Source organism: Jatropha curcas, chromosome 7 (assembly GCF_041381405.1).
Source record: "Jatropha curcas cultivar XTBG-Jc1 chromosome 7, XTBG_Jcur_1.0, whole genome shotgun sequence".
Taxonomy (NCBI): Eukaryota; Viridiplantae; Streptophyta; class Magnoliopsida; order Malpighiales; family Euphorbiaceae; genus Jatropha; species Jatropha curcas.
This window is the reverse complement of record NC_143157.1, coordinates 26403649-26429789: the sequence shown is the minus strand read 5'-3', so window position 1 is coordinate 26429789 and position 26141 is coordinate 26403649. Positions and strand designations below refer to the sequence as shown.

Here is a 26141-nt window from a genome sequence, read left to right as displayed (position 1 = left end):
TTCGAATAATTCTTCTACTAAAAATAGTAGGTACAAAAACAATTAGGGTTACAATAAGTCCAAATGATGGTTATTGGACTTAATGGAATGAGAACCAGATAGGGTTTTAATACCCTTCTTCTGCCTTATAAAATAGATCAAGGAAATCAACGGTGTATGTTATGTGTGAGTGACGGCTACCTCAAACATATAGTGGTGATAGGTTATTTGAGAAAATGTGAAAAGATAACTCTCATTGCTATTGATAATTGTCTGACCATTAAGAGAGAACTTACGGACAGAAGGCCAGAGTGAAGAAACACAAATCTACTGTTACGGTGAGAATCAAATTGCTGTAATGAGGTAATCAATAGCTATGGATCAATGTACGCTTCCGTTTATTGTATAATTTTATTAAGCAAATTCTATGAAGAATAAGATCTAGAAAGTACATAACACTTATATATAACCATATTTGCAATTTAGTACAACTATAAAAAGAAGAAGAACAAAGGAAAAAAAAAAACTAGAAGAAAACAAGAGAAATAAAATGATAATATATGAGGAATAATAATTTTGTTCAAACTTTTTATTTGTAGTTACAAAGACACACACATATATATCTATATGGAGAGAAAATTTTATTTTTATAAAGACATCAATACTTACGTGAACAACCATAGTTATCCAACACATCCATATATTTCCTAACACAATTCTTAGTCTAATTTCTTTTGTGGAGGCTTGAGAGGAGGAAGGGTGTCCTTAACAATAGGCACTTCCTTGAAATTATTGATCCAAGCAAGTAAATTAGGGAACTTGTCGGCTTCAAGTAGTTTGATCCCTAGATATGACTCAATGGGTTCCAAGTAGCGTGCAATTCCACTAAATGCTATGTCCACCATGTTAATCTTGTCATCTCCAAAGAATTTCTTCTCTCTTATTAAGCCATGTTCTTCTAGAGTTTGCAGCATTTCTAAGGTTTCCTTTATAGCTTCTTCTCTTTCTTCACCACTAGCAAGGACCATTCTTATGATTGCTGGAAACTGCATCCACATTGCCATAGAATTGCTTAATTAAACAACATAAAGAGTTTGTTCGAAATTAGATGTTTTGGTAACTGTTAATTATTTTAATAACATTTAGTTGTTAGCTGTTTAAGTACAAGAGTTAACTTTTTATAGAATCTAATTCAAATACTATATTACTGAACACTATAAGTCATAACCTTAAAAGCTATATATTGACGAAAACAGCCAAACTCCTGATCCAAGCCAAAAAAAAAGAAACAGGCAAATTGATTGGACTATTCTCATTCCTATGCATGAAACACACACACACACACACATATATATATATATATATATATATATATATATATATATATCTAATTCAAATACTATATTACTGAATACTATAAGTCATAACCTTAAAAGCTATATATTGACGAAAACAGCCAAACTCCTGATCCAAGCCAAAAAAAAAGAAACAGGCAAATTGATTGGACTATTCTCATTCCTATGCATGAAACACACACACACACACACACACATATATATATATATATATATATATATATATATACACGTACCTTATCGTTGGCAAACTTGAGCCAAAACCTAGCAACAGCCTTCTCGTAAGGATCACTGGGCAGCAAGGGGTTGTGTGGCCATTTTTCTTCGATGTATTCAAGGATGACGATGGACTCACAGACTGGTTTTCCACCATGAACAAGCACAGGGATCTTCTTGTGTACTGGATTGTACTCAAGAAGCATTTGACTTTTGTTGGATAAATCTTCTTCTATGAACTCAAACTCTATGCCCTTTTGTTTTAGTGCTAACACCACTCTCCAATTATATGGACTAGCGCATACTCCATACAATTTCACTTCAGTACCCATGAGATTGATTCTTTGCTGCAATCAATTGAGTTTTCTTTGATAATTAAGGAGCCAAAAGCTGAATTATATATTATTTTGGGGTTTTTGTTTCTTTCTCTACAGGATTTGAAGTTCTCATGATTTTAACTTGTTTAATTTGGATTCTAATGTCTGCGAATCCAATGAGAATATAAATAAGGCTATACATTTATGATTCTCTCTTAGAAGATGACAAAAACTTGTCGGCAATAATTCAAATGAACATAAAATTAGCTCCCATACAAGATATTAATTGCCTTGAAAATTAATACAGCCAGTCGGCAAGAAGATTATTTTTCTAGAAAAGATTATATTATTCTACATATAAAACAAAATATTTTTTAATTTTAGATGAAAAAGTAATATATATATATATATATATATATATATATATATATATATATATATACTAACAACAAAAAACACATAACATAAATGATAAATCCCCACTCTCAAAACGAAGAAAGAAAATTCCTCAATTAATATCCTTCTATGCAGTAATCAAGAAGGAAGTTAATTATAATAAGCATATTCATAAAATTATTATCTGAAAAAAACAGACCATACATACTGAGAAAAACTCAGGAGGACACATTTCTCTTCTCCCTATAGACTTAATACTTATATAATATGTCAAGCAGATGCTAATATCATCTCTCTGGTGCGTTTAAAGAATACCAGCATTGAGCCTCCATCTGGAAGATTAGCTTTGAAAAAAGAAAAAGCTGTATTAATATCCTTATATTAAGAAGGAATTATTTGTAATTATCTAAAGAAAACAGACCATACTGAGAAATAATCAAAAAGGACTAAAAAGATTCAAGCAGATGCTAATATCATCTCTCTGCTGCGTTTAAATAATGCGAACATTGAGTCTCGATCTGGAAGATTATCCTTGATAACGGGTGTTTCATTGAAATTTCTAGTCCAAGCATGCAGACGAGGGAATTTTTGAGGTTCAAGCATCTTGATGCCTACGACTTCTTCAATGCCTCCAAGCCAGTAAGCAATTCCGCTATATGCAATATCCACCATGTTAATCTTGTCTCCTCCGAAATACTTCTTTTCCCCCATAGCATTTTCTTCAATGGTTTTCAGCATTTCTACAGTTTCCTTTACCGCCTTCTCTTGCTCTTGGCCACTGGTTCGGAATACTACCCACATTGCTGGAGACTGTAATTAATTAAATGCCAAAATATATCATTACAATCAAATTACAAGAACAGCATAAAACATTTCGCATTTTCAGCCTGCAGATGAAAGCTTGCGCACCTTATCTTCAACATACTTGATCCAAAACCTGGCAACAGCTCTCTCATAAGGTTCGGTAGGCAGCAAGGGACATTCCGGCCATATTTCGTCGAGGTATTCCAGGATTACAATGGACTCGCAAATTGGCTTGCCGTCATGAACAAGCACTGGAATCTTCTTGTACACTGGATTATATTGTAAAAGAGAAGAACTTTTGTTCATGAGATCTTCTTCTACAAATTCGTAAGGTATGCCCTTCAATTTCAGAGCGCATACTGCTCTGAAACTATAAGGACTAAAATATGCTCCTAGCAGCTTAACTTCGGCCATTCTTTGAGAGTGTCTCTGTAACGAGAATTTCTTTACTAGTCTGGTTATGGTGATCAATGAGCATTTAAGTTTGTTTAAGGGTTGAATTCAAATAAATGGTGCTGCTGTTTCTTTTTGAAAATTTAATCTTATTCATATTACTTTTGTAGCTGGAAATATATAATAATTAATCTTTAATAACAGAGAAACTAATTAAGAAATCTGGAAAGAAAATATTTATCACATGTATAGTTGACTTTTAAAAACTATTTAAATCTGGCCATCTTTCAAGTTGTCATCCACAATCTATATTTTATATTAATATTCTCTAGAAACTTCTTCCACCACTGTTGGCAGCTTCGTTGGTCCTTCTCCTTAGGTGATTAAAATTCATTCAATAAATTAATTGTGAAATTTTATATTCATCGTTTCATCAAAAGATATAATAAATTGATTTAATGCTACTTTTAAAATAATAAAATTGAATTTAAGATGAATTTTATGAATTTAGTTTTTTTTTCCAATCCAAATAAAAAAAAAAAAATTTATGTTAACAATTTGATAATTTGATTCTTTTGGTCTATTCGATATCATTCATAGAAAATTAAACTAAAATCAAATTCAGATTTATTAACTGATCAAACTGAATCAGTCTAATCCAACTACTCAAATACTAATAGCATCTGTTGGTTTGATTTTTCAGTTGTTACCGAATTTTGCTCGCAATGCTTGCAGGCGTAGGACGGAGTTTGTGAGTTCAAGATTATATTGAAAAGTACTGGGCCAGAGAAAAATATGATTGGCTCATGAGAGAGACTTATCTATATTTTGTAGTTGGGCTGAGCTTGGGCCTGAGCTTCCGTTCATTTAGTGGGGAAAAGGTGTTAGTCACGCATTAGACTAGAAATTAGACTTGGACTTTAATGAGGATCAGTATGTGTGCACTCACGTTACTTTCTCTGACTTTGCCGCTTACAATATCAGTACACGTAGGCTTCCAAAAACGGTCCGGTGTACTGTATGTGGACAAAAATCCATCTCACACAAAACGACAATTAAGTTATATGGGATAGGAAATAAAATAAGTATATGATCTCATCGTCGTCATCATCATCTTCATCTTTTACCTCCTGTTCTGTGCAAGTGATTTCAGTTCACCCCTCTTTCTTTTACCCGTCACATACACATTCCGCTCTCTGTCTCTGCTGTGTCTGTGGTCCTCTTCAATGGCACGGACTAAACAGCAGGATTTGCAGGGCTGCAGCAACATGGAAGAGCTCGAGAGCATAACCACCGCGTCTCCTAGCCGTAGGTGTTTTGATTTAGTTGGACGAGAATCGGTGGCGGAGGAGGCGGAGGAGGAGGAGGATAAGGAGAGGAAATGGATGAATAGGAGGAGGAGGAGGAAGAGGAAGAAGACAGAAAATGGAAATGAAGCAGCGGAAGTGAAATGTAATGAAGAAGATTTTCTTCGACAGGACCCACTTGAGGGGCTTGGTTGGGATATTATGTTGAAGATTCTTAGCAATCTCGACGCACGCAGCGTGGCACTATCTCTTCTAGTTTCTCGCGGCTGGCACCGCCTTGCTTCTAGCGATCGTCTCTGGAGCTCCAAGGTTGGTTATGATCTCTTTCAATTGTTGAGAATTTAGTTAAATTATGTCCTTGATTGCCGGTTTAGGTTACCAGGTATTGAGTGCTTGGAAATTTTTGTTTGAGGATTCTTGTTTTAATTGTCATATAACGATTAGTCTATTACATTATATTTAAGGTTCATCTAATAGAAAATATAAATTAAGAAAATGTAGAATGCATCTACCTGTCATATAAGGAAAAAAGAGTACTGTTTAATAAATTTAATTTTGGATCAGTAATTCTTAATGGTATATGATTATAGCTGCATAATTCTACTATGGAGGTGAAGAGAAACCTTTCTATTTTTTCTACTAATTTATCATTGATCATGACAAGATCTTCTGCTCTCAATAGTTGAGTGTGTGGATAATTGAGATTGTGATTTCAGAGTTTCCATTTAAAGGCATTCATCCTATAGCGATTTTGTTCAGTCATGTCTAAAATAAGTCTGAGTACCACCTTTCCCTCTTCTTGGAGAAACAAGTTTTCAGTTGTCTGGGAGTTTAGTTGCTTTTGTCAGGTCAAGCATTTACTAATTTTCAGAAGGATTCAGTGCTTGCTCTCAACTTTTGTCATATGCATTCATGGTAACAAAATTTATTTTAGCAGAGAAAAGTTTTTAAACATTTGATCAGAATTTTTTTGTCAAGTTCTGAAAAAAAGTTTATGTTGCATTTAAGAAGCTTTGATGGAATTGTATCGCCCTATGGTTTGTGTCGCTCTTCATCCTCTTTCTTTATTACTTGAAATTTGAACCCTAATTTTGCAGTTTTTTTTTAGTGCGAGGAACTCTGGCTTGGAAAAGCACACATACCTCGTTTGTCACAGATCCGGGGAATATCCAAGTTGGCTGCTTATTCACTATCTGTTATGGATGGAAAACGTGTGAGTAGCAAGGAATCTATGCCTTTTTTACTCTTTCTCCTTTAATTTTTCCCAATATGCACTTATTGTGCATGTGCAATAAATTTGATTACTATTTACATGTGCTAAACTTACACTCTTGATAATAGCTATAGTTGGGTATGACCAAGAAAAGTGATTCTTTGTTTTTGTGCCAGACTCGCATCATGAGGGATGATCTGTGTGACCATGCTTGGGAGTTCCATTTTACGAAGGTATGTTCTTCTTTATTGAGTGTACAATTATTTTGAGAAGAGCATACTGCTGTAGGTTGTTGACAAAATCTGCCATCTTGTGCAGTCACTAGTTTGAAGGATGCATGACCCTGGAACATGTTCATAATAGATAGGTTTAACAGCTGACATTGTCATTTCTCTTTTGCTTCATAATTATGCTTTGCAATAGTATTTTTTGGAATTCCAAGGAACAAAAGGTCGAGAAAATAGCATCCTTTTTTTTAAATATTGCAAATAATTCAATTGTACTTATCTATTGATAAACATTGACATGGTTACTTTCACAGAGTTAATCTCTAAATTTCATCTATGCATTCCCTAACATGCATTGCTTTTCTTCACTCTTGTTGCTCAGTGATTTGAAATTCTTCATATTTCCTATGTGTCTTGTGCAATCCCAATAATATCCAATAACATATTGCTAATGATATTTAAGTCTCTAATTCTCTGATTTAGACAAATATCCATCAGTCGCCAACTCATGAATTGATTCAAGTTTAATTGTACAGTTTGTTCATCCTGATTATCATTCTGTGCTCATGAATGTCTAATATATGTTAATATGCCCTCAGCTGGCTCCTGAATATTGGAGAAATCTCGACCCTTATTGGAAAGGCACTGAGCCTCTCATGCACCGGTACTTCCATCAAGATGGAAGCCAAACTGCTGATCCTGGTGACAGAGTATGGGGCGGTCACGAATGCTGTTTTTCAGTTGTAACTAGTTTTATTGCTGATGGAACAATCAGGGAGCACTATGTTAGAATAAACCGATGGCCCCGGATGTCAGTTTCTAGGAAACAGGACTGGAGCTGGGAAATGTCCAACCACCTCTTCTGTTACTCCAGTGTTCCTGATGCCTACAAGAAAGGTGGAACTGGGCCAGTCTTTTTGTTTAGGTAAATATTGTATTATTGTTGTATATTTCTCGCTTTAGAATGTGTTCTTTCTGCTAGCATACGTATATGCAGTAATTGGGAGTGTGCAAGCTTTTTTGTGTATACATATGTGTTTGTAAAAATATAGTAGTGCTCAAGACCTGTAATTCTTGTGCATGGTTGTTCCAGAACAAATAAATACAATAATATAACAAACTTTATTATCATTTCCACTTGGATACAATATTTATATTTTTTTTCAGAGTTTATCATAAAGTATTCAGACTCATTTTCATTTAACGGTCTAGACAGTAATTAACTTACAATAACATTAGTACTATTTTCCCAATTATAAGCCTTAGTCCAAGTAGCATTATTATTACCAAAATAGATGCCAACCTCAGTAATCTTCCACCAGCACATTCCAGTTCTTCCACACCTGTTATCTTTAGTATCATCCTGCTGATCAAATGCCATGAAGGTTCTCTGTTGCCCAAATCCTCTTGCTACATGACATCTATATACGTGCTGGCTTCGCCGGTTCAGTTTGAAGCTCCAGTGATATTCATCCCACAAATGGGGAAGATCAAACGTACCAATCTCTCGAGTTGGAGATCTACAAGTTCCACTTATAGGCCTTACAATTCCACTTTCACATCCATTAATGATGTGAACGTCGTATTTGAAACGAGGATGACTGGGTCCTTCTCTTGCATGAATCATGGAAATTGCTAAAAGAATCGAGAGGAAGAAGTTGATGGAGTTCAAAGAAGAAGACATGTTTAGAATTTGTTGTTTTTTTCTTTTCGTTTTTGTTTGTTATTACCATATGACATGCTTGATAGGATTTATAGATTAGACTTAATTAATTTTAAGTAAAAAAAAGAACTAAAGGTAAAGGATTCACTTTGATTTGAGTATTCAATGTTTGATTTCTGTTTATTGCATAGACATATAGCCAGATTGACTAAGTTTTATTTTGGAAAAAATATAATTAATTCAATTCCAAAATTATGCTATTTTTAGACTTGATACTTTAGACTAAATCTGCACAAGATATGGGAAAAAAATATATTTGAAACCTTTTTAATTAATTGTATTTTTGCTGTTTAAAATTTTCAATTTTGATTTTTGAATATAAAAAAATTACAAAATGTACAAGTATCTGAGGTTAATCCCATATTGAAAATAAAATATAAAAGATGAGTAAATTCCTAAATAAGATTTAGACCTATATGTATTGGACTGGAGATATATATTTGGTTAATTAAAAAAAAAAAAGAAAATTATGAGTGAAACTTAAATATATTAAATAAAATCTAGAATACAAATTTAATAATTAATTAGAATACTAAAGAATAATCTAATAAATTAGACTTTATTCAATCCATTCAAAGCATTAACCATATGTGGGAACTACAAACGAAAATACATATGAATCTTCTATGATTAGAACCAATCAAATTTTTTTGCCCAAATATGATTATCCACACTAAAATAAATGCCATCATCCTGTGCTCGCCAATAACAATTATTACCAGTAAAAGAAGAACAGCATTCAGGGCCCTCCACATTCTCGTCAAAAACATCTACATGCCTATAATTTGAGCCCCATTTGAAGTCACAACTGAACAGAGTTTTACTACCAAAAATTTTCAGACCAAATTTGAAGTTGAAATCTCCTCCAACGTAGAGGATATGGTGTCCAATATCATCATCTAAAGATTTGCACTGGAGGAACAGTGGACGCTCGTTGCTTGACAGGCCATTGATGACATGAACTCTGAACTTGAAGCACCACCTTAGCTTTTTAGATTCAAACGCAAGAGCTTGATGATAATGACATGTTACTAGGACAAACAGGAGAATCGAGAAACGAGCCCATGTAGAAATCATATTTGAAAATTTTTTTTTTTTTTCTAGTGCACTAAGGGCTATTATTCTGGTATATATTTATAGAGAAAAATGTTAACTGATAATTCTTACGAAGGTGATGATTTGTGTTTGGATACCGATGAACTTAATTAAGCAGATAATTAGGGTAAATATAGAAGAAATTCGAATTTTGAATATATATTAACTGGTAATTTTTGTTTTCTTTAGAAATGTTAGTTGGCATTTATGCAAAAGTTTTGAATTATGATACATGCATTTTCGACAATATGCATGTTAAGTATATTATCTCTGTCTCGATACTTAATGTTGTTTAAGGTAATATTTTTTCCTGCATAATTTGTTAATTATTTTGGAAAATTATGGAAGTAGTAATTATTTCTTTCAATTTTGCGCTAATTGTTCAATGTAGATAAAAAATTGATAAAGAGATAATTTAGCCAATTATGACTTTTCTTTTTAAATTGATATTATTTAATGATTTCCTTAATTTTGTGTAATTACCTTAAATAAAATTTATAATGAAATCGTGATAATATAAAAGGAAAAAAAAAAAAATACGATGGTCAAAATCCATAATTGGTATCCTCTTCTTTGCATAACAGCGCGGCTGATGCATTCCAAACTGTTAGGATATCGACTCTGATACCAGTTGTTAGGCATCAGCTCTGATACCACTTGTTGAGCCCTTTTAACCAATTAAGAGAAAATAATTACGGCAGCGGAATAATAGAAATGAGACACACAGAAATTTACGTGGTTCACCCTCAACTCTTTTAGGGCTACGTCCACGGGACAAACTCCGAATATTTCTTCCACTATTAAAACAATAGTAGGTACAAAGAGAGTAATACAAAAATAGTGGCACACAAAGTGTTTCCCAAAAACACCCCAAAATAATCCTCACTATTTTTCTCTCCCTCAGTTTTAGGAAACCCTTCCTAAAACTAGATAACTAACTCGCTACATTTTCTCTCTTCGTTCTGTGTGTGTGTTGTGCGTTCTGCCTCTGCCTCTATTTATAGGCAGGTTAACGCGTAGGAATGCCGTGTACAACTCTTTCAAGTTGCACCGCCCATGTGCAGCAATTCAAAACCATCACTGTTGAACTGGCTGCTCCTATTTTTTTTTCTTACTTTCACACATGTGGGTCCCATTTAAGTGGGCACACCACAACAATTCTCCCCCTGCACACTTAAGTGGGAACATTAGCCATATTCTCCATCATCCCTGCAGCTATCCGACAGTATTCAAACTTTTCCTTTGAAAGAATCTTCGTCAACATGACTGATCCATTTTCTCCTGTATGGATCTTCTCAAGCTGTAACAGCTTCATCTCCAACACATCCCTGATCTAGTGATAGAATGGAAGGAGGAATTCTTTCCAAGGTGAATTGAGCTTTGACTGTCACGACACGGCTCCCCCTGCAGCTATAATCTATTAGATCTGCCCACCATCTTGTACCGCCGCTACAACTTTGCGGGACACGCCGCCCGAACTCCTTTTGTCGGGAAGACTTTCGACACAAGGCACCACCTGCAGATCTTTTTCATTTCTTCCTTCTCTCCATCCGTAGAAGGGCACTGTTTAGAACTCAGTTTAAAGTGATTAGTAAGAGGACAACTAACCGCTTTAGCATTCTCCATTCTAAACCGTTGAAGTACTTTCTCAATGTACTTCACCTGTGACAACCATAATTTCTTGGCTCTTCGATTCCTTGTAATCATCATGCCAAGAATCTGCTTTGCTGGTCCCAAGTCTTTCATAGCAAAAGACTTACTTAGCTGTTTCTTCAAGCTAGAATTCTAACCAACAGTCACCATATCAACCACATAGAGCAAAAACAATGTAGTCATCATCAGAGAATAAAAACACAGTGATCTGAAGTAGTCTTTCTGTAGCCATGCTCCCCCATAACAGACTCAAGCTTCTTGTACCACTGTCTCAGTGCCTGCTTCAAGCCATACAGGCTCTTCTTCAGTTTGCAAACACAATCCTCTTTTTCTACGAAATCCTCTGGCAGCTCCATGTATATTTCTTCTTCCAAATCTCCATTTAGGAAGGTAGTCTTTCCATCCATTTGCTCGATTTCCAGTTCAAAACTGGTGGCCATTCCGAGCACTGTCCGAATGGATGTCATTTTCACAACCAGTCTAGCTTTGAATTGTGGTTGGGAGCTGTGTTCTTCCTGCTTGATACTGAACACCCACTTGTTCTTCAAAGCCTTCTTGCCTTTAGGCAACTTCACCAGCTCAAATGTTTCATCCTCATGCAAGGACTTCATTTCATCTTGCATGGCTTCAATCCAGTTCCTCTTGTGTTCATTTTCTATAGCTTCTTCAAAGCTTTCAGGTTCTCCCCCGTCAGTCGTCAGTACATACTCATTGACTGGATATCTAGTAGATGGTTGTCAGACTGTACTAGATCTTCTTAATGTTTGAGAACCTTCTGGAGCTGGTGGCTGAACATGAACACCACAATCTTCATCTGGTTCATTTTCATTAGGAACTTCTGGATTTTCTAACTCTGGCACTTGTTCTTGTGGAACATTTTCTTCATCTCCAATTTGTCTGCATTCTATTGGAGGTACTCTCTGTATTTCTGTTGAGTCTTCATCAGATCTATGGGCACTCTGCTTTAATATCTTCAATAGTCTGATCTTCAACAAATACAGCATCACGATTTCTTATAATCGTCTTCTGGATTGGGTCATAAAACTTATAGCCAAATTGGTCTTGGCTATAGCCAATGAATACACACTGTCTAGTCTTGACATCACGAAGGCTTTGCAACCAAACACCCGCAAATGATCATAGGAAACATCCTTTCCTAACCACACTCACTCTGGAGTATCATACTGTAGAGGGAAACAGAGTGAACGGCGAACTACTGTGAGTAATGCTTCACCCCAAATTTTAGACAACTTTGCATGTGAGAGTAAACATCTGACTCTCTCCACCAAAGTTCTGTTCATCCTCTCAACCAAATTGTTCAGTTGCGGCGTCTTGGAAGGTGTCGTTTGATGTCGAATGCCATGCTCTTTGCAGAAAGCATCAAATGGCCCAGTGTATTCTCCACATTATCTGTCCTGATACACTTCAGCTTCTTGCCTGTCTGTCTCTGAACCAGGTTTTGAAGACTTTAATGTATATACCCAGGTCTTCCTAGAATGGTCATCGATAAATATCACAAAATATCGATTTCTACCATATGACAACGTCAATGGTCCACACAAATCTGAATGAATCAGATTTAATAGATTCTTCATTCTAGAAGGAGGGATAATCTTGAAAGCTACTCTGTTTAGCTTTCATGCCATACAATCAAGACACTTATCTAGGTGAACTTCATCCAATCCAGGTAGTACATTCTTTCTTGCCAGAGTTTTCTTACTCATGTGGCGTAGTCGTTTTATGCCATAAGTCAACTGTACTGTCATTCTCCGTTACACTCAAAGTGTCTTGGGAGAGTTTCGCATGCATCACGTACAGCTTTCGGTCTTTAGCTACCACAAATGAACCTTTTGTGAGCTTCAACTGACCATATCTGAAGGTGCTACAGAAACCTTCATCATCAAATCTGCCAACTGAGATTTGGACGCATGCTCAAAAGCCCATTCCTCATCAGTCTTGTCATCCGGTTTAGTTCAACTAAACACAGGCAAATGCATTTTAATTACCTTAAGGAGATCTCTCATTTCTCCATATATGGTAATACGCGCTATTCAGACTGATCATTTTGCTTGTCCATTTTGACTTGTGCAGAATATCATCACCAACATAAATCGTATACGTGAACAGTAGTATACGTGAATAGTGACCATGAATAGTAACAGTATACTCGAATAGTAACTGTATGCATGAATAGTAACTGTACACGTCAATAGTACTATGCGTGAATAGTGCTGGGCTTACTTGAAACGGACTCAGCAACACTAACGCCAATAGTAACGCCAATAGTAACTATTCACCATCAACCACAAGTTACTATTTTACTATTCATCACTAAGTCAATTCTGCAACGTCTTTCCGAGCGGACAACACCAATGGACTCGTTGTAATTTTCTCTTCATCATGGTATCTTTATTTTCAAAATATATCCACGGATCCGGTACCGCTATCTGACCGACTGGACCTGCCGAAACCTTCGGCTCTGATACCACTTGTTAGGATATCGACTCTGATACCAGTTGTTAGGCATCAGCTCTGATACCACTTGTTGAGCCCTTTTAACCAATTAAGAGAAAATAATTACGGCAGCGGAATAATAGAAATGAGACACACAGAAATTTACGTGGTTCACCCTCAACTCTTTTAGGGCTACGTCCACGGGACAAACTCCGAATATTTCTTCCACTATTAAAACAATAGTAGGTACAAAGAGAGTAATACAAAAATAGTGGCACACAAAGTGTTTCCCAAAAACACCCCAAAATAATCCTCACTATTTTTCTCTCCCTCAGTTTTAGGAAACCCTTCCTAAAACTAGATAACTAACTCGCTACATTTTCTCTCTTCGTTCTGTGTGTGTGTTGTGCGTTCTGCCTCTGCCTCTATTTATAGGCAGGTTAACGCGTAGGAATGCCGTGTACAACTCTTTCAAGTTGCACCGCCCATGTGCAGCAATTCAAAACCATCACTGTTGAACTGGCTGCTCCTATTTTTTTTTCTTACTTTCACACATGTGGGTCCCATTTAAGTGGGCACACCACAACACAAACAAGGCCTTCAATTTGGATAGAGGGTTACATGTTTTATAGGGATCATCTTCTTCTGGCCTTGAATTGGTATCCTCTTATTTTCACATTTTTTGTGTAATCATCTTGTTAGATTTTCTGAATGCTGATAATTGTCACACAAGCATGACCTGCAAACATGTGTGGGTCTTTGATTTCCATTCCATGACCTGCAAGCTAGTTTCTATTTCACACCATTGTAGAAGAAAACCCTTTTGCTAGCCAGTACATATTAACTATAATGAAGTCTGTCTTCAAGAATAAGACATCATCTTCTTCTTCTTCTTCTTCTGAAGCAATTATTGTATGCTTTTATTTTGTTTACGGAACGAAGTAAGTGTCAAAAGCAATAAACAAACATGATCCGCTACAATCGCTTGATTATCATGTGCAATACAGTACTCCATAACCGGCTCCAACGCTCCATCATTCTTGTGCCCATCCCATCACTTGCATTTATTAAATATTAATCTTTTTAGGTTTTCATACATGTGTCTGTAAATGGCTTATAATTTAGGGCATTCTGGTTTGACATAATATAGTCTCTCCTTTCCTTCGTTTCAACTTCCAACCTCTCACATGCAGGCCGACATGGCCAAGTCACAAGGAAAAAAAAAAAAATGTCGGTCCAATAAATTATATATTAGCTATATGGAGAATAACAGAAAATAAATAAATGTTCTTACAGATGAGGTGATCATCTGCATTTGACCTGTATATATATTCTCTCTATATATAGAGCCTGTCATGATATAAAACTCGGATTTGTGAACGCTCTTCTCTGCAAGTAGATTGTGTCTATATTAATTCTATACGCAAAAGAGAAAAAATATATATATAAGCTTTAGCGACTTCTTCAGATACTAATTTCAGAAAGGAAAATGACTTCGGTAAGCGCACAATCTTATGCCTCGTTCATTTGTAGGGAAAATAAACAGTTTTTCAGAAAAATTTTCCATTTTTGTGGAAAACATGTTCAAATCTTTTTTTTTTTTTCTTATTTATTTTTTAATGAAATGCAATTTTTTGAAATTTTCAATTGTACAAGAAAATTTTCTTGTAAATAAGGTTTTTTAGCTATCATTCCCACTTTGTTTTCGTTTTTTCGAACAAATATAGTGGTTTTACTGTAATTCAAAATATAATCTTCATTTTTCCATAGTTCTTTTTTTTTTTTTTTTTTTGGAAAAAATGGAAAATAAAAATAGAAAAGATCCTCCAAATAAACACCACCTTAATGTCTCTTTTTTATTATTAATCTATCATTTTTTACTAATAATTTATTTAAAATCCATTGTTAATTAATGATTCAGATCATAGAGATGAGGGTACATATGGATTGTGCAGGATGCGAGAGCAAGGTCAAAAATGCTCTACAGAAACTAAAAGGTATATCTATATATACTCGTCGCGTAACTAATAGATTGATTTCAATATTAACTTTGATGTGTACTGTATGATCATGTCAACACTAAACTTGCATTGATATGCGCAGGAGTAGATAATGTTGATATTGACATGGAGTTGCAGAAAGTGACGGTCACCGGATGGGCTGACCAGAAAAAAGTTCTTAAAACGGTGCGTAAGACGGGAAGAAGAGCAGAGTTATGGCAATTACCCTATAATCCAGAGCACTACAGCTCGTCTGCTCATTACTATGATCAACACCAAGTGAATGGTCCTCTTAACTATTATGCTTCTCAGCCTTCTTCTTCATATAACTACTATAAGCATGGATATGATAGCAGTGATCCTGCCTATTACCGTCATCCTGTCCAGTCTTCCATTTTCGGCCACCAAACTGGTGCAGCTTTTAGTGATGAAAATCCTCATAATTGTTCCATTATGTGATTTTTTTTTTTTTTTTTTTTTTTAAATTTTGGTTTGCACACGTATGTACACGCTCGGGCTAGTAAAGCTCTCTGGATGACAATTATATATGTGATTAATTGTTAATAAGTGTATAAGAGAAGTTTGAATTTATTGTATGTAATTGTTTACTTTGACTATATGCCTCGTTATCTTGATTTAAACAATCAAATATCTATAATTATAATTATGTTGGGCTACTTATGGAGTTTCAAAAATTAATCTCATAAATAAGAGCCAGAGAAATCTAACTTTAATTAGGATTTTGTATGTTATATTTATATGTAAGTCATTGCCAATTAGTTATATTCTAAAATAAATTATTATTTAGTAGTTAATAAATAATATATATAAAAAATCTCTTCCCAAATGCCAAAAATTTTAAAAATAATATAATATTTAAAGTATAAAAAATATAAAAGAATAAACATTATATAATTTTCAAGTATATAAAGTTTGATGTTTTTACTCGTAATGAAGGGGGTGAAAAATGTGATCAAACAAGCATGTGCTATTATTTTTCTGATGATAAGTATACTTGGTGGAAAAAAGCATGACCGCTATGATTCATATTTAAGCCATATGTAGCTCTTGATTTTATGGGCTTCGTGACTATAGGCCATGGTTCATATTTCAGCCTTATAGCTCTTGATCTTATGGGCTTTTAGACCAAAAATAAAAAGGTCCTGCTCATCTTTTAGAATGCCGTTTGTCAAACAAAGGAGATTTTAAAACATTTGATGTAAGTTTATTGAACTATAATATACATGACTTTCTTTTTTTGGAACAATATACAGGATTTGAACTATAGAAACAGTCAATAGCTCTACCTCACCATAAGCACCATGCCCTTAATCTATAGTGTTCAAATTTGAGATCCCCACATTTGAATTCCAAAAGTTAACCACTGAACTGGGAACGTTATACCTTAGTCTGTTAATGAACGGGAAAAAAAAACGATTGAATTGAAAACTTCTTATTTCTCATTCTAATAATCTTCCAACAATCAGCTTTGATTATTACTACATTCTAAGACTTTTAAGTCCATGTAACATAACAATCCATCAAGTCACCAATATGGTATAATTGGGAATCGTCCCAGGTTTCTGCATCCGCTGAATCGGGAGAATTCGGGCATAGACACATACACCACACAACAGATTGATCATATGCTGCCAAAACAGCCAATCGAGTTTGGAATTGAAAATCGAATTAAAAGAAAAAACAAGAAATTCTTGCTCATAACCTAGTCAATTTGCAAAACCCAAAGTGGTAGCAACCAAAAGACATGATCAAATCACAAATATAAAGCCAGATCAACGCCCTTGATCCGGAAAAGAAAAACACAAAAATATTAACTGAACTTCAAAAGCCATGGAGCAGCATGTATCAAACAACTATCACCAAATAGGCAAGGGAAGCTTAGTCAATGTAGCAACAGCTGAGACGCATGTACGGCCAAAAAGTCCAAACTAAAATGAAATCATTACTCTAAATTTTTTTCGATAGCAGGAAAAGATGAACATGAGAGAAAATACAACAATTTCTGGAAGTCGTATTTTCGACACTTTTAAGAAGTTTATCAGCTAAATCTTTATTTCGTAAGGAAACGCCAAGTAACAAAAGAAACTTGGATGAGGAGAAGCATATCTAATGTGCACTCTGTGAACATAGTGTCACCAAACTTCTGGGCGCAGCTCACCAGTTGCTGGGGGCATCCATTTTCCAGAATTGTAGACATTCTCACCAACCTTCCAACCAGGCACGTCCTTCATTACTTCTGCCTCGTACTCAAGATACTTTTTCCATTCCTTGACAAATCTAAGACAAAAAGGGGAGGCAAATAGGAAAAACTTGAATACAGAAACAGAAGTTCACATCAGGTATGTGGGCCGTATAGCAGTGGAAAAGAGTATCTACCTTTCATCTTCTTCAGCTTGAAGTACAGGTAATATTGCTCGGCGAGCAGCGTATTTCTCTTCCTTGAGCGCCCTGCAGCATGCATATAATTTGTATAGGTTTAAAGTTCCAAAATAAGAAGGCCAAAAAGCCTGAACATTTTTGCCTGTAGTTGCTCTCTAACTAACCATTGTGATAGAGTCTATCAGTCTACCATGTATGAACGATTAAATATTATGTATAAAACAATAAATTAATACCAGTATGCCACCATAAATTAATATAAGTATGGCATGACCTGAAAACTTCTCATAGCAAAAAATTAATCAAGACACTAGGTTTTTGTGGCTGAATAGGGTTAAAGTAAAAACCGCAGTTATCAAGACATCTTATAAGAGATGGGCACACCTATCATATGTACCATTTTAAGACTAAGTACACAAATAATCCAGCCTCTCAATTGCGAATATCTCATATCCATTTGTTTTGAATAGATCACAGCAAACACATTTTATTTGAGAATAAACACATTGAGGCTAAGTATACAACAGACCCATGGTTACATTCTGATTTGGAATTAATCAAAATCAGGGCAAGTAAATATTACCACATAAAACACAGAAAGATTAAGAGCTAGATAGCAAAAAAAAACATGTTTGACGTGGAAAAACACATCCAGTGAGCAGATTTTCTCCTTGGTGAACTATTAATTGCAAGGTCCACTCAAACTGTATTTTTATAATATGGGAAAAAAATATAAAAGATTCACTATCTCAATCCTTTTTTGGCTGTTAATAAGGCCAGAGAAAGTGCAAAGGCCAGCTTAGGTGGTCTGAAACACTACAACGTGGGACCAGTTTCTAGATGCAATCAATTATGCCAATAATCTTCAATAAAAAAAAATAAATAAAAAAACATTACCACAAAACTTCATTTGCCATTGAAAAACCAATGTATACCAAGTAATTGAACCATCTAGCACCATTCTAAAGGTGAAGAGGCAAATCATCAAAAAGGATGGTAAATAAATATACCAAGTGAGAACTCTTTGGTAAAGACTCCCTTGTATAGGTTCTCAAACAGAGAGTAGTAGCAGGAGATAAATCAATCTCTCTCACATATGCACACAGGAAAAACAGAAAAGGAAGTAAAAAAGACCTTCTATTTTCTAAAATAATCTATGTATTGCTATCATGCACTTGCATAATCCAATGTACCATGTTAGATGATCTCAATAAGGTAGAGCCTCCAAACCAACAACAGAAAGTACACATTATGATAGCTAAACTTGTTTAATGAAATCCATTCTCTCTGCTTAACATTCACTTTTGAGTTTAAGCAATTTTTAACAAGAGAGCTCTGATACTTCTCCACAACATACAAAGCCCAAGACATAAAACAACTTATTCAAATATAAGTGACCTTGTATCCATAAAAACTTTTCACCAAAATGTAAGACTTTTTTGTCGCTGTCATCTACAAAACTCAATTTGATTTAATCCGTAATTGACTCGAGCATCAGATATTCTGAGCTAGTTAATTTCAGATATTAAAAATTGACCACTCAAATCAAGCAAAAATTAGTTACATTTGAACTTTGAATCTTTAGAACAAAATGGACGCAAAAAAACCAACTCTTCATCGAAAACCTCTAAGTAACAATAGGAACTCATAATTAATCACTCGTGTTTTGTGACCTACCACAAATTTTCTCTGCATATCTAATTTCTGTCTGAACATAAATGAGATCCAGCAACTACAAACCAAAAACGAGTACAAGCTGAGTACTATAGAACTTAGCAATTTGATAATATTTTTCACTTTTCAGGCTTTCACAATTTCTAGTTTTCAGTCAAAACATCAACAATATGTCTAACCTTATGACAAAAAAGAAAAATGAGTAGAAGCAACTCTATTGCTAAAGAGGAATATAAATAGACTACACCAAGGATTACTCATTACTCTACCAAGACAAGTACACTATAAGTCTATCATCCAAAATGTCAACACTTTATCAAAATTTTAAGAATTCAATAAAAAACCAATATTCTTTTAGGTTTCAAAATAGTAAAAACTAACCTCCACACACCACCACTGATTACATAAAATAATGTCTGAGTAAGAAACCAAACAAAAGTCAGGTGCCAAAAATATTCAAAATACTACAAAAAAAGATAACGAACTAAAATGAGATTAATAATCAAATGGGGATGTCAATATTGATACTCAAATGGGATTATTTTGAGATGCCAAACCCTAATAAACTCCATTCTGATTATAGGAGTAACATAAAAAGCAAAATTTCCACATTTCCAAATATAATTTCAAAAAACAACCTAACTCCTCTAGTTAAAAACCATTAGAACACACGAAAATCAACAAAATGAGACTGGTGTGAAAAAATGCCAGACATCTACCTGCGGATCTTATTGCCCTGACCCACTTGATACATGCCATAAGAGAAAACGCCAAAAGCAGTAAGGAAGATGGCCATGGCGCTGGGCCCTTTGGTAGGGATCCTCCGAGCATACCGGACCGGCGGGAATCCACCAGGAGGAGGGCCGTCTTGAAGGATCGGCATATCCCTCACGCTCGCCATCCCTGGCTTCTTCCTAATCACCGCCTCAGTCATCTTAGGCAGAGTCTCTTTGCCAGTGAATCAGTTAATCGGATTAATCGATTTCGATGAACCAGTGAAGTGAAAATGAGAGAAAGAGGGACAATAGAGAATACGGAAATAGCAGAAATACAGTGGTGTCGGGTGTAGCGTAGCTGGATGTGTGTCCTCATCGTCCAGATGGGGAAACGCACACGTGTTAACAAAGCTTGTGATGGATGTTTGAATACGTCACTGGCTTGTTCCTCTAGCAATACCCTCATTACTCTATCATGAATATATTAGTTTATTTTTTAAGGATATTTTCTATTTTAACATGTCATATAAATAAAATACTAACTAAAATTTTTTAATAGTGTTTAATATTTATTTTCAAAAAAAAATTATAAATAAAATATTAATTCGAAAAAAAATATATATATATTTTTAGTCTATAACTGCAGGTATCCGAGAGTGCATCTAGTCTTTTAAAATATAACAATTATTTTTATAAAATTAATATAGTCTAAATATAATATGAATGGAAATCAACTAGTAGATGATAGAAAAAAAAAATTTAAATGCAACTATCATGGTTGTCAAACCAAATGTATAAAAACAATAAAACAAACATTGAGATAATGAATCAGATAATTAAGTCAAAACATATTTTTGAATCAATTCGACAATTATTTATGTAGATACACCTTAAATTTGAATTATCTTCGCTGCAAAAAAGATTATGCATTAGGTGAATGTTAATATTTATATTATAGTGTATAATATTATTCTAGTACATTAAATTTTCTATAAATAAATAAAAAATTAAAATGGCTTAGGATAATGGAAAATAACTGTACCCTAATTCGTGGAGATTCGATTGATCGCCTAAAAATTATCGGCAGCATATAGAGAGAAATTGGGCCTTAATAAATTCATTTTCAGTTTGATATTGCCCATCTGTTTATTAATTTAAACAGCAGGCCTCAAGCCCATCCAGTTTTTTAATACGGTTTGATCCATGAGGTTTTGTAACCCGGATAAGATCCGGAGCCATTTAACGGGTAGTTTATATTTTTCCTTAAAAATTTAAAGGATGTAAAACCCTAAACCCTAGAAACTAGAAGCTGCCAGGCTGCTTCTAGAGTCTTCTTCTTTCATTAGAAAAGCGCCCTACGTTCTTCACTTTCAATCCTCCTCGTGCGCGTTCTGCATCTCAATTCAATTCTCCTATCGATTTTGGAAGTACACTTTCTTTGTTTGTAATTTGAACACCATGTATCGTTTCGCTTCTAGCCTCGCTTCTAAAGCTAGGTACTTCCAGTTCCTGTCCACTTTCTCATTAGTTGCTAACTGGATTTTGATTGCTTCTGATCTGGGATTTCTCTTTTTAAATTGTGGGATTAATAGCACTTCATTTAAAATCAGTATGGGATATAGTTTTTTCTCTTGACAAAAAAGAAATTTTTGATTTTGTGATTGCTTGAGATTTATATTAATGCAAATGTTTTTTGGATTTCAGGATCGCTAGGAATAGCTCCCATCAGGTGAGTTCTACTGGTGTTACTTATTTCTGGATTGTACATTTTGGATTATCTTCTTTGATCTGTTTCCGTTTAAGAGGCTTAATTGTTGCTTTTCCATATATTTTAATCTAGATTGGAAGTAGACTGAGTTGGAGCAGAAACTATGCTGCCAAAGACATCAAATTCGGTGTTGAAGCCCGTGCTTTAATGTTAAGGGGTGTTGAAGAGCTTGCTGATGCTGTGAAAGTCACAATGGGTCCCAAGGTACAAACTCCGGTCACAATGTGCTGAAACTTTATCAAATCAATTTGATTTTCACTTTATTTAATATTGATTTTACTTTGTTTTAATAAGCAGATAGTGAAACCTTATCAAGTGTGATTGTGGTTGTTTACTTACTGAGTGTTATACTTTATGCTATACAGTATCCTCTTTATAACTAATGGCTGGTGATTGGTTGTGCATAGGGGCGCAATGTAGTTATTGAACAAAGCTTCGGTGCCCCCAAAGTGACAAAGGATGGTGTGACTGTTGCAAAGAGCATTGAATTCAAAGATAAAGTAAAAAATATTGGTGCTAGCCTTGTCAAACAGGTTGCAAATGCAACCAATGATGTTGCTGGAGACGGTAAGGTTTTTCAATATGCTCTTTAATGATTTGGCTTGTCTTGGTTCAGATGCGGTCAATCCAGTGTAAGCTTGTGAAACCTGTGGTTGTATTGTGTTGTGATCCTTGATCAATTCTATCTTTATTTTATTTGTTGCAGGGACTACTTGTGCCACAGTTCTTACTCGAGCAATATTCACGGAAGGATGCAAATCAGTTGCAGCTGGGATGAACGCAATGGACCTAAGACGTGGTATCAGTATGGCTGTTGATGCTGTTGTTACCAATTTGAAAAGCAGGGCACGAATGATAAGCACATCTGAAGAAATAGCTCAGGTTGGAACCATTTCTGCAAATGGAGAAAGAGAAATTGGAGAATTAATTGCTAAGGCCATGGAGAAGGTTGGCAAAGAGGGAGTTATCACAATTCAAGTAAGAATTCAGAGCCACAAGGACACATTTTGATTGTAAAGGGCCTTATGCGTTTCTCAAGTTTTGTGTATTTAATTCATGTAAAATTGTACAGGATGGCAAGACTTTGTATAATGAATTGGAAGTTGTTGAGGGAATGAAGCTAGATAGGGGTTACATATCCCCTTATTTCATAACCAACCAGAAAAACCAAAAATGTGTAAGCTAACTGCCTACTGCTTATCTTTTGACTTTGTAATGTCTACATGGCTGAATAATTCTACATGGCTGAATAATGCAAATCACAGTTTTTGTTTATGTTATTAAGTATCATTTCTCTGATTAACGTCATGCATGGTTATTTCTACGTGCATTCTTAGTTTTATATACATGTCTACATGCTCACAGGAATTAGATGATCCTCTCATTCTGATCCATGAGAAGAAAATCTCGAGTATAAATGCTGTGGTGAAAGTATTGGAGTTGGCTTTGAAGGTGAGCATAGAATGTGTCCATTTCTTCTTTAAAATCTCTGTTCATCCTTGTGTATGTATTTGACTTGACTAGCTATCCTTATCTTTGTTTAGAGACAAAGGCCCTTGTTGATAGTGGCAGAAGATGTGGAAAGTGAGGCATTGGCAACCCTTATTCTAAACAAGCTTCGTGCTGGAATTAAGGTTTGGAGAAAACATTGATCCAAAATATTCATTTGACTTGAGATTGTATGTATTAGTCCAAATATTTTAAATTGTGTTTTTCTTTAGGTATGTGCCATAAAGGCTCCTGGTTTTGGAGAGAATCGGAAGGCTGGGCTGCAGGACCTTGCTGTTCTCACTGGGGGTGAGGTGAGTGTAGTTTCCAAATTTATTTTTGAGTCCCTTGTTTACACAGCCTGGCATATAACCAAGTAGTTTTGTTTTCTGTTTTGCAGGTCATAACAGAAGAACTTGGCCTCAATCTTGAAAAAGTGGATATAGACATGCTTGGAAGTTGCAAGAAGGTAAAGTCAAATTTCTATTTGAAGATTGTGGTAGTTTAGGTGTGTAGCTATGGCGTTCCTTATGCTCAGATGGGACAGTAGTTTGGTGAGATTTGAGTGCAAATCTTTCTAATAAAAAATTATTTATTTCTATTGATGCATAATTGTTTTTGTCTTGTAGATAACGGTGTCCAAGGATGATACTGTCATTCTTGATGGTGCTGGCGACAAGAAGGCCATTGAGGAAAGATGTGAACAGGTTTGTCTTGTGTCATATTTGGACACGCTCTATATGTTTTTTCATTTAAATGTAAAGCCTTATCAATGTTATTGCAGATAAGGTCTGGAATAGAGTTGAGCGCATCTGATTATGACAAAGAAAAGTTGCAAGAAAGACTTGCAAAGCTTTCTGGTGGAGTTGCTGTGCTCAAGGTTTGTCTTCATTCCTATTTGTAGTTACCAACAAGATATGTTTTTCTCTCAGCTCAAACCCAAAAAAAAAAGAAAGCGGAGAGAAAAAGCTATGCTTCTCTGTTAATTAAACAAAGAAAGCTGCTTTTGTATTGGCCGAACTCTTTAACTTCTAACTGCATCAGTTTCTGATACTGCATAGAGTTTTAGAATGATGGGATTAACGTTAGTGGAATTTTGGTTGCAGATTGGAGGAGCCAGTGAAGCTGAAGTCGGTGAGAAGAAAGACAGGGTTACAGATGCTCTAAATGCTACAAAAGCTGCTGTAGAAGAGGGTATTGTGGCAGGTAGCTTATCTGTCTTGAGTTTCCCTTACAAGACGGTAACATTTTAAAGCAGCAGGCAAAATTCGTAATATGGTCTTCTTTCGCAGGTGGTGGTGTTGCTCTTCTATATGCCTCAAAAGAGTTGGATAAGTTGCAGACCGCTAACTTTGACCAGAAAATTGGTGTCCAAATCATTCAGAACGCACTGAAGGTTTGTCTATTTAATAGTTTTTATGTACATTAATCTTAAGAAATTTATAGCTTTACAAGGGTACAAGCTTGAAAATACCTGCTTGAGATGTATCTTATATGATATCAAGCCTTATTTGTGGCTGTCTCTTTTGCTTATAACGTACATTAAAATCTTATATTGCAGACTCCAGTGCACACTATTGCAAGTAATGCAGGAGTGGAGGGAGCTGTTGTTGTTGGCAAGCTATTGGAGCAGGATAACAATGATCTTGGTTATGATGCAGCCAAAGGTCAGTAATGGTTCCTTGCTTGTGCTTTTTTTTTTTTTTTTTTTTCCCTCGTTACGTAACTGGAAACTATATGCTTATTTATATACTAAGCCGATTGGTAATTGGTGCATTACCAGGTGAATATGTCGATATGGTGAAAGCAGGGATTATTGACCCATTGAAAGTAATTAGAACTGCTTTAGTTGATGCTGCAAGGTGATCATATAAACTTGTAATAAGTTTTGTGTTGTCTAGTTTGTTATAAGCTCCTCCTTCAGACTGGTTTGCTAATTCCCCTTTTATGTTGTCATTTTTTCTTACTGACTGAAAATTTCTGTTTTACGTTGCTTGCAGTGTCTCATCATTGATGACAACAACTGAAGCTGTTGTATCTGAACTTCCAAAGGATGAGAAAGATGCTGCAGCAATTCCTCCTGGCATGGGCATGGATTACTGATGTTCCTCGAGAAAACACTAATCCACGTGAACATTCACCCAAATCTACACATAAACAAGAGTACCGGGCTTTTTGTCCATTTTTTAGGGAGTAATTATTGTGAAGGTCCAAAGGCATCCATGTATTCATAATGAGGTTCGCAGGTTGTAGGTAGTAGTTGTTGGGGACTGGATTATTCAAGATAAACGATCTTGGATTTTTGTTTGTAAGGCATGTAACGACTATTTTTTTTGTCCCCTTACAATAAGAACAATGTGGTCCTTTTGTCGATTGGTGGGTTGGTAATCTGTGTTTCTATTGTTTTGGTTTTTATTTGATAGATTTTGCTGTCGAGATATAACAGTTCCACCAGTTCACATGGTAACTGTGTTGAGAGTAGGAAAAAAGATGAAGAAGGAACTCTAATTTCTAGAGGATTAGTTCACTTCTATTTAAATTATTTGCAACAATAGACAATCTCTCGATGGTTTCGATCATAGTAATTGGATTTGATGAGTTTTATAGGCCATGATTTCAGTTCATGTGCATCAAAAGGTGAATGTATCAATAGTGTCTCGTGTGATATGTCCACTCGCTAACTCAAACTTGGGTATCGCGGGTTTTGCAATCTCAGGTCGAAGGGCAACTTAGACAACTGCTAATAACAAACAGCTCAACTATGCTTCTGTGCAGATTTACGGGGAAGGAAACAGAAAGCAATTCAGAGGTGGACCATAGCTGATATCTGGCCCTCCCGTGCAATTCCTGAGCTAGTCTTCAAATGGTATACAAAAACTTATTAGTACCCAACTGCTAATTACCCAGTGTAACAACTGCAATTATGTATGTGTGTGAGAGAGAGAGAGAGAGAGAAAAGAAAA

General features: G+C 35.2%; 7 protein-coding genes across 7 annotated transcripts; 3 read left to right on the top strand and 4 right to left on the bottom strand.

Moving 5' to 3' along the window:
* Positions 1–597: 597 nt before the first annotated feature.
* Positions 598–2043, bottom strand: LOC105638460 (putative glutathione S-transferase). Its single transcript, XM_012222271.4, has 2 exons — positions 1571–2043; positions 598–1025 (listed from the first exon to the last, which is right to left on the bottom strand). Exons 1-2 carry the CDS (start codon positions 1880–1882, stop codon positions 699–701), a joined length of 639 nt encoding a protein of 212 aa, XP_012077661.1. The 5' UTR covers positions 1883–2043; the 3' UTR covers positions 598–698.
* A 560-nt stretch (positions 2044–2603) lies between these two features.
* LOC105638462 (putative glutathione S-transferase) lies at positions 2604–3614 on the bottom strand. Its single transcript, XM_012222272.4, has 2 exons — positions 3173–3614; positions 2604–3073 (listed from the first exon to the last, which is right to left on the bottom strand). The coding sequence occupies exons 1-2, from the start codon at positions 3479–3481 to the stop codon at positions 2720–2722; spliced, it is 663 nt and encodes a 220-aa protein (XP_012077662.1). The 5' UTR covers positions 3482–3614; the 3' UTR covers positions 2604–2719.
* A 956-nt stretch (positions 3615–4570) lies between these two features.
* Positions 4571–7338, top strand: LOC105638463 (uncharacterized). The gene is made up of 4 exons (XM_012222273.4): positions 4571–5076; positions 5876–5980; positions 6157–6213; positions 6807–7338. The coding sequence occupies exons 1-4, from the start codon at positions 4687–4689 to the stop codon at positions 7134–7136; spliced, it is 882 nt and encodes a 293-aa protein (XP_012077663.1). The 5' UTR covers positions 4571–4686; the 3' UTR covers positions 7137–7338.
* Positions 7339–7426: 88 nt separating this feature from the next.
* Positions 7427–7891, bottom strand: LOC149495076 (uncharacterized). The gene has a single exon (XM_089724499.1). It carries the CDS (start codon positions 7889–7891, stop codon positions 7427–7429), a length of 465 nt encoding a protein of 154 aa, XP_089580625.1.
* Positions 7892–14354: 6463 nt separating this feature from the next.
* Positions 14355–15725, top strand: LOC105638464 (Heavy metal transport/detoxification superfamily protein). The gene is made up of 3 exons (XM_012222274.4): positions 14355–14630; positions 15054–15129; positions 15236–15725. Exons 1-3 carry the CDS (start codon positions 14622–14624, stop codon positions 15589–15591), a joined length of 441 nt encoding a protein of 146 aa, XP_012077664.2. The 5' UTR covers positions 14355–14621; the 3' UTR covers positions 15592–15725.
* Positions 15726–17082: 1357 nt separating this feature from the next.
* Positions 17083–20243, bottom strand: MEE4 (GRIM-19 protein). The gene is made up of 3 exons (XM_012222276.4): positions 19926–20243; positions 17530–17601; positions 17083–17430 (listed from the first exon to the last, which is right to left on the bottom strand). The coding sequence occupies exons 1-3, from the start codon at positions 20138–20140 to the stop codon at positions 17286–17288; spliced, it is 432 nt and encodes a 143-aa protein (XP_012077666.1). The 5' UTR covers positions 20141–20243; the 3' UTR covers positions 17083–17285.
* A 955-nt stretch (positions 20244–21198) lies between these two features.
* HSP60 (heat shock protein 60) lies at positions 21199–25551 on the top strand. The gene is made up of 17 exons (XM_012222277.4): positions 21199–21418; positions 21627–21651; positions 21763–21894; positions 22098–22257; positions 22397–22668; positions 22763–22867; positions 23056–23142; positions 23235–23324; positions 23412–23492; positions 23579–23647; positions 23808–23885; positions 23963–24058; positions 24285–24384; positions 24471–24574; positions 24740–24845; positions 24962–25040; positions 25179–25551. The coding sequence occupies exons 1-17, from the start codon at positions 21381–21383 to the stop codon at positions 25279–25281; spliced, it is 1725 nt and encodes a 574-aa protein (XP_012077667.1). The 5' UTR covers positions 21199–21380; the 3' UTR covers positions 25282–25551.
* The last annotated feature ends 590 nt before the right edge of the window (positions 25552–26141 follow it).

Coding starts and splice junctions, on each gene's coding strand:
- LOC105638464 (XM_012222274.4), top strand. Junction 15,130..15,235: donor TGCTCTACAGAAACTAAAAG/GTATATCTATAT, acceptor TGATATGCGCAG/GAGTAGATAATGTTGATATT.
- LOC105638460 (XM_012222271.4), bottom strand. CDS start 1,882: ATGGGTACTGAAGTGAAATTGTATGGAGTATGCGCTAGTCCATATAAT. Junction 1,026..1,570: donor TCAAGTTTGCCAACGATAAG/GTACGTGTATAT, acceptor ATGTGGATGCAG/TTTCCAGCAATCATAAGAAT.
- HSP60 (XM_012222277.4), top strand. CDS start 21,381: ATGTATCGTTTCGCTTCTAGCCTCGCTTCTAAAGCTAG. Junction 23,886..23,962: donor TTGAGGAAAGATGTGAACAG/GTTTGTCTTGTG, acceptor ATGTTATTGCAG/ATAAGGTCTGGAATAGAGTT. Junction 24,846..24,961: donor TGGTTATGATGCAGCCAAAG/GTCAGTAATGGT, acceptor GTGCATTACCAG/GTGAATATGTCGATATGGTG.
- MEE4 (XM_012222276.4), bottom strand. CDS start 20,140: ATGACTGAGGCGGTGATTAGGAAGAAGCCAGGGATGGCGAGCGTGAGG. Junction 17,602..19,925: donor CAGGGCAATAAGATCCGCAG/GTAGATGTCTGG, acceptor TGCATGCTGCAG/GGCGCTCAAGGAAGAGAAAT. Junction 17,431..17,529: donor CAAGCTGAAGAAGATGAAAG/GTAGATACTCTT, acceptor TTTTTGTCTTAG/ATTTGTCAAGGAATGGAAAA.
- LOC149495076 (XM_089724499.1), bottom strand. CDS start 7,891: ATGTCTTCTTCTTTGAACTCCATCAACTTCTTCCTCTCGATTCTTTTA.
- LOC105638462 (XM_012222272.4), bottom strand. CDS start 3,481: ATGGCCGAAGTTAAGCTGCTAGGAGCATATTTTAGTCCTTATAGTTTC. Junction 3,074..3,172: donor TCAAGTATGTTGAAGATAAG/GTGCGCAAGCTT, acceptor AATTAATTACAG/TCTCCAGCAATGTGGGTAGT.
- LOC105638463 (XM_012222273.4), top strand. CDS start 4,687: ATGGCACGGACTAAACAGCAGGATTTGCAGGGCTGCAGCAACATGGAA. Junction 5,077..5,875: donor ATCGTCTCTGGAGCTCCAAG/GTTGGTTATGAT, acceptor GTTTTTTTTTAG/TGCGAGGAACTCTGGCTTGG. Junction 5,981..6,156: donor CTGTTATGGATGGAAAACGT/GTGAGTAGCAAG, acceptor TTTTTGTGCCAG/ACTCGCATCATGAGGGATGA.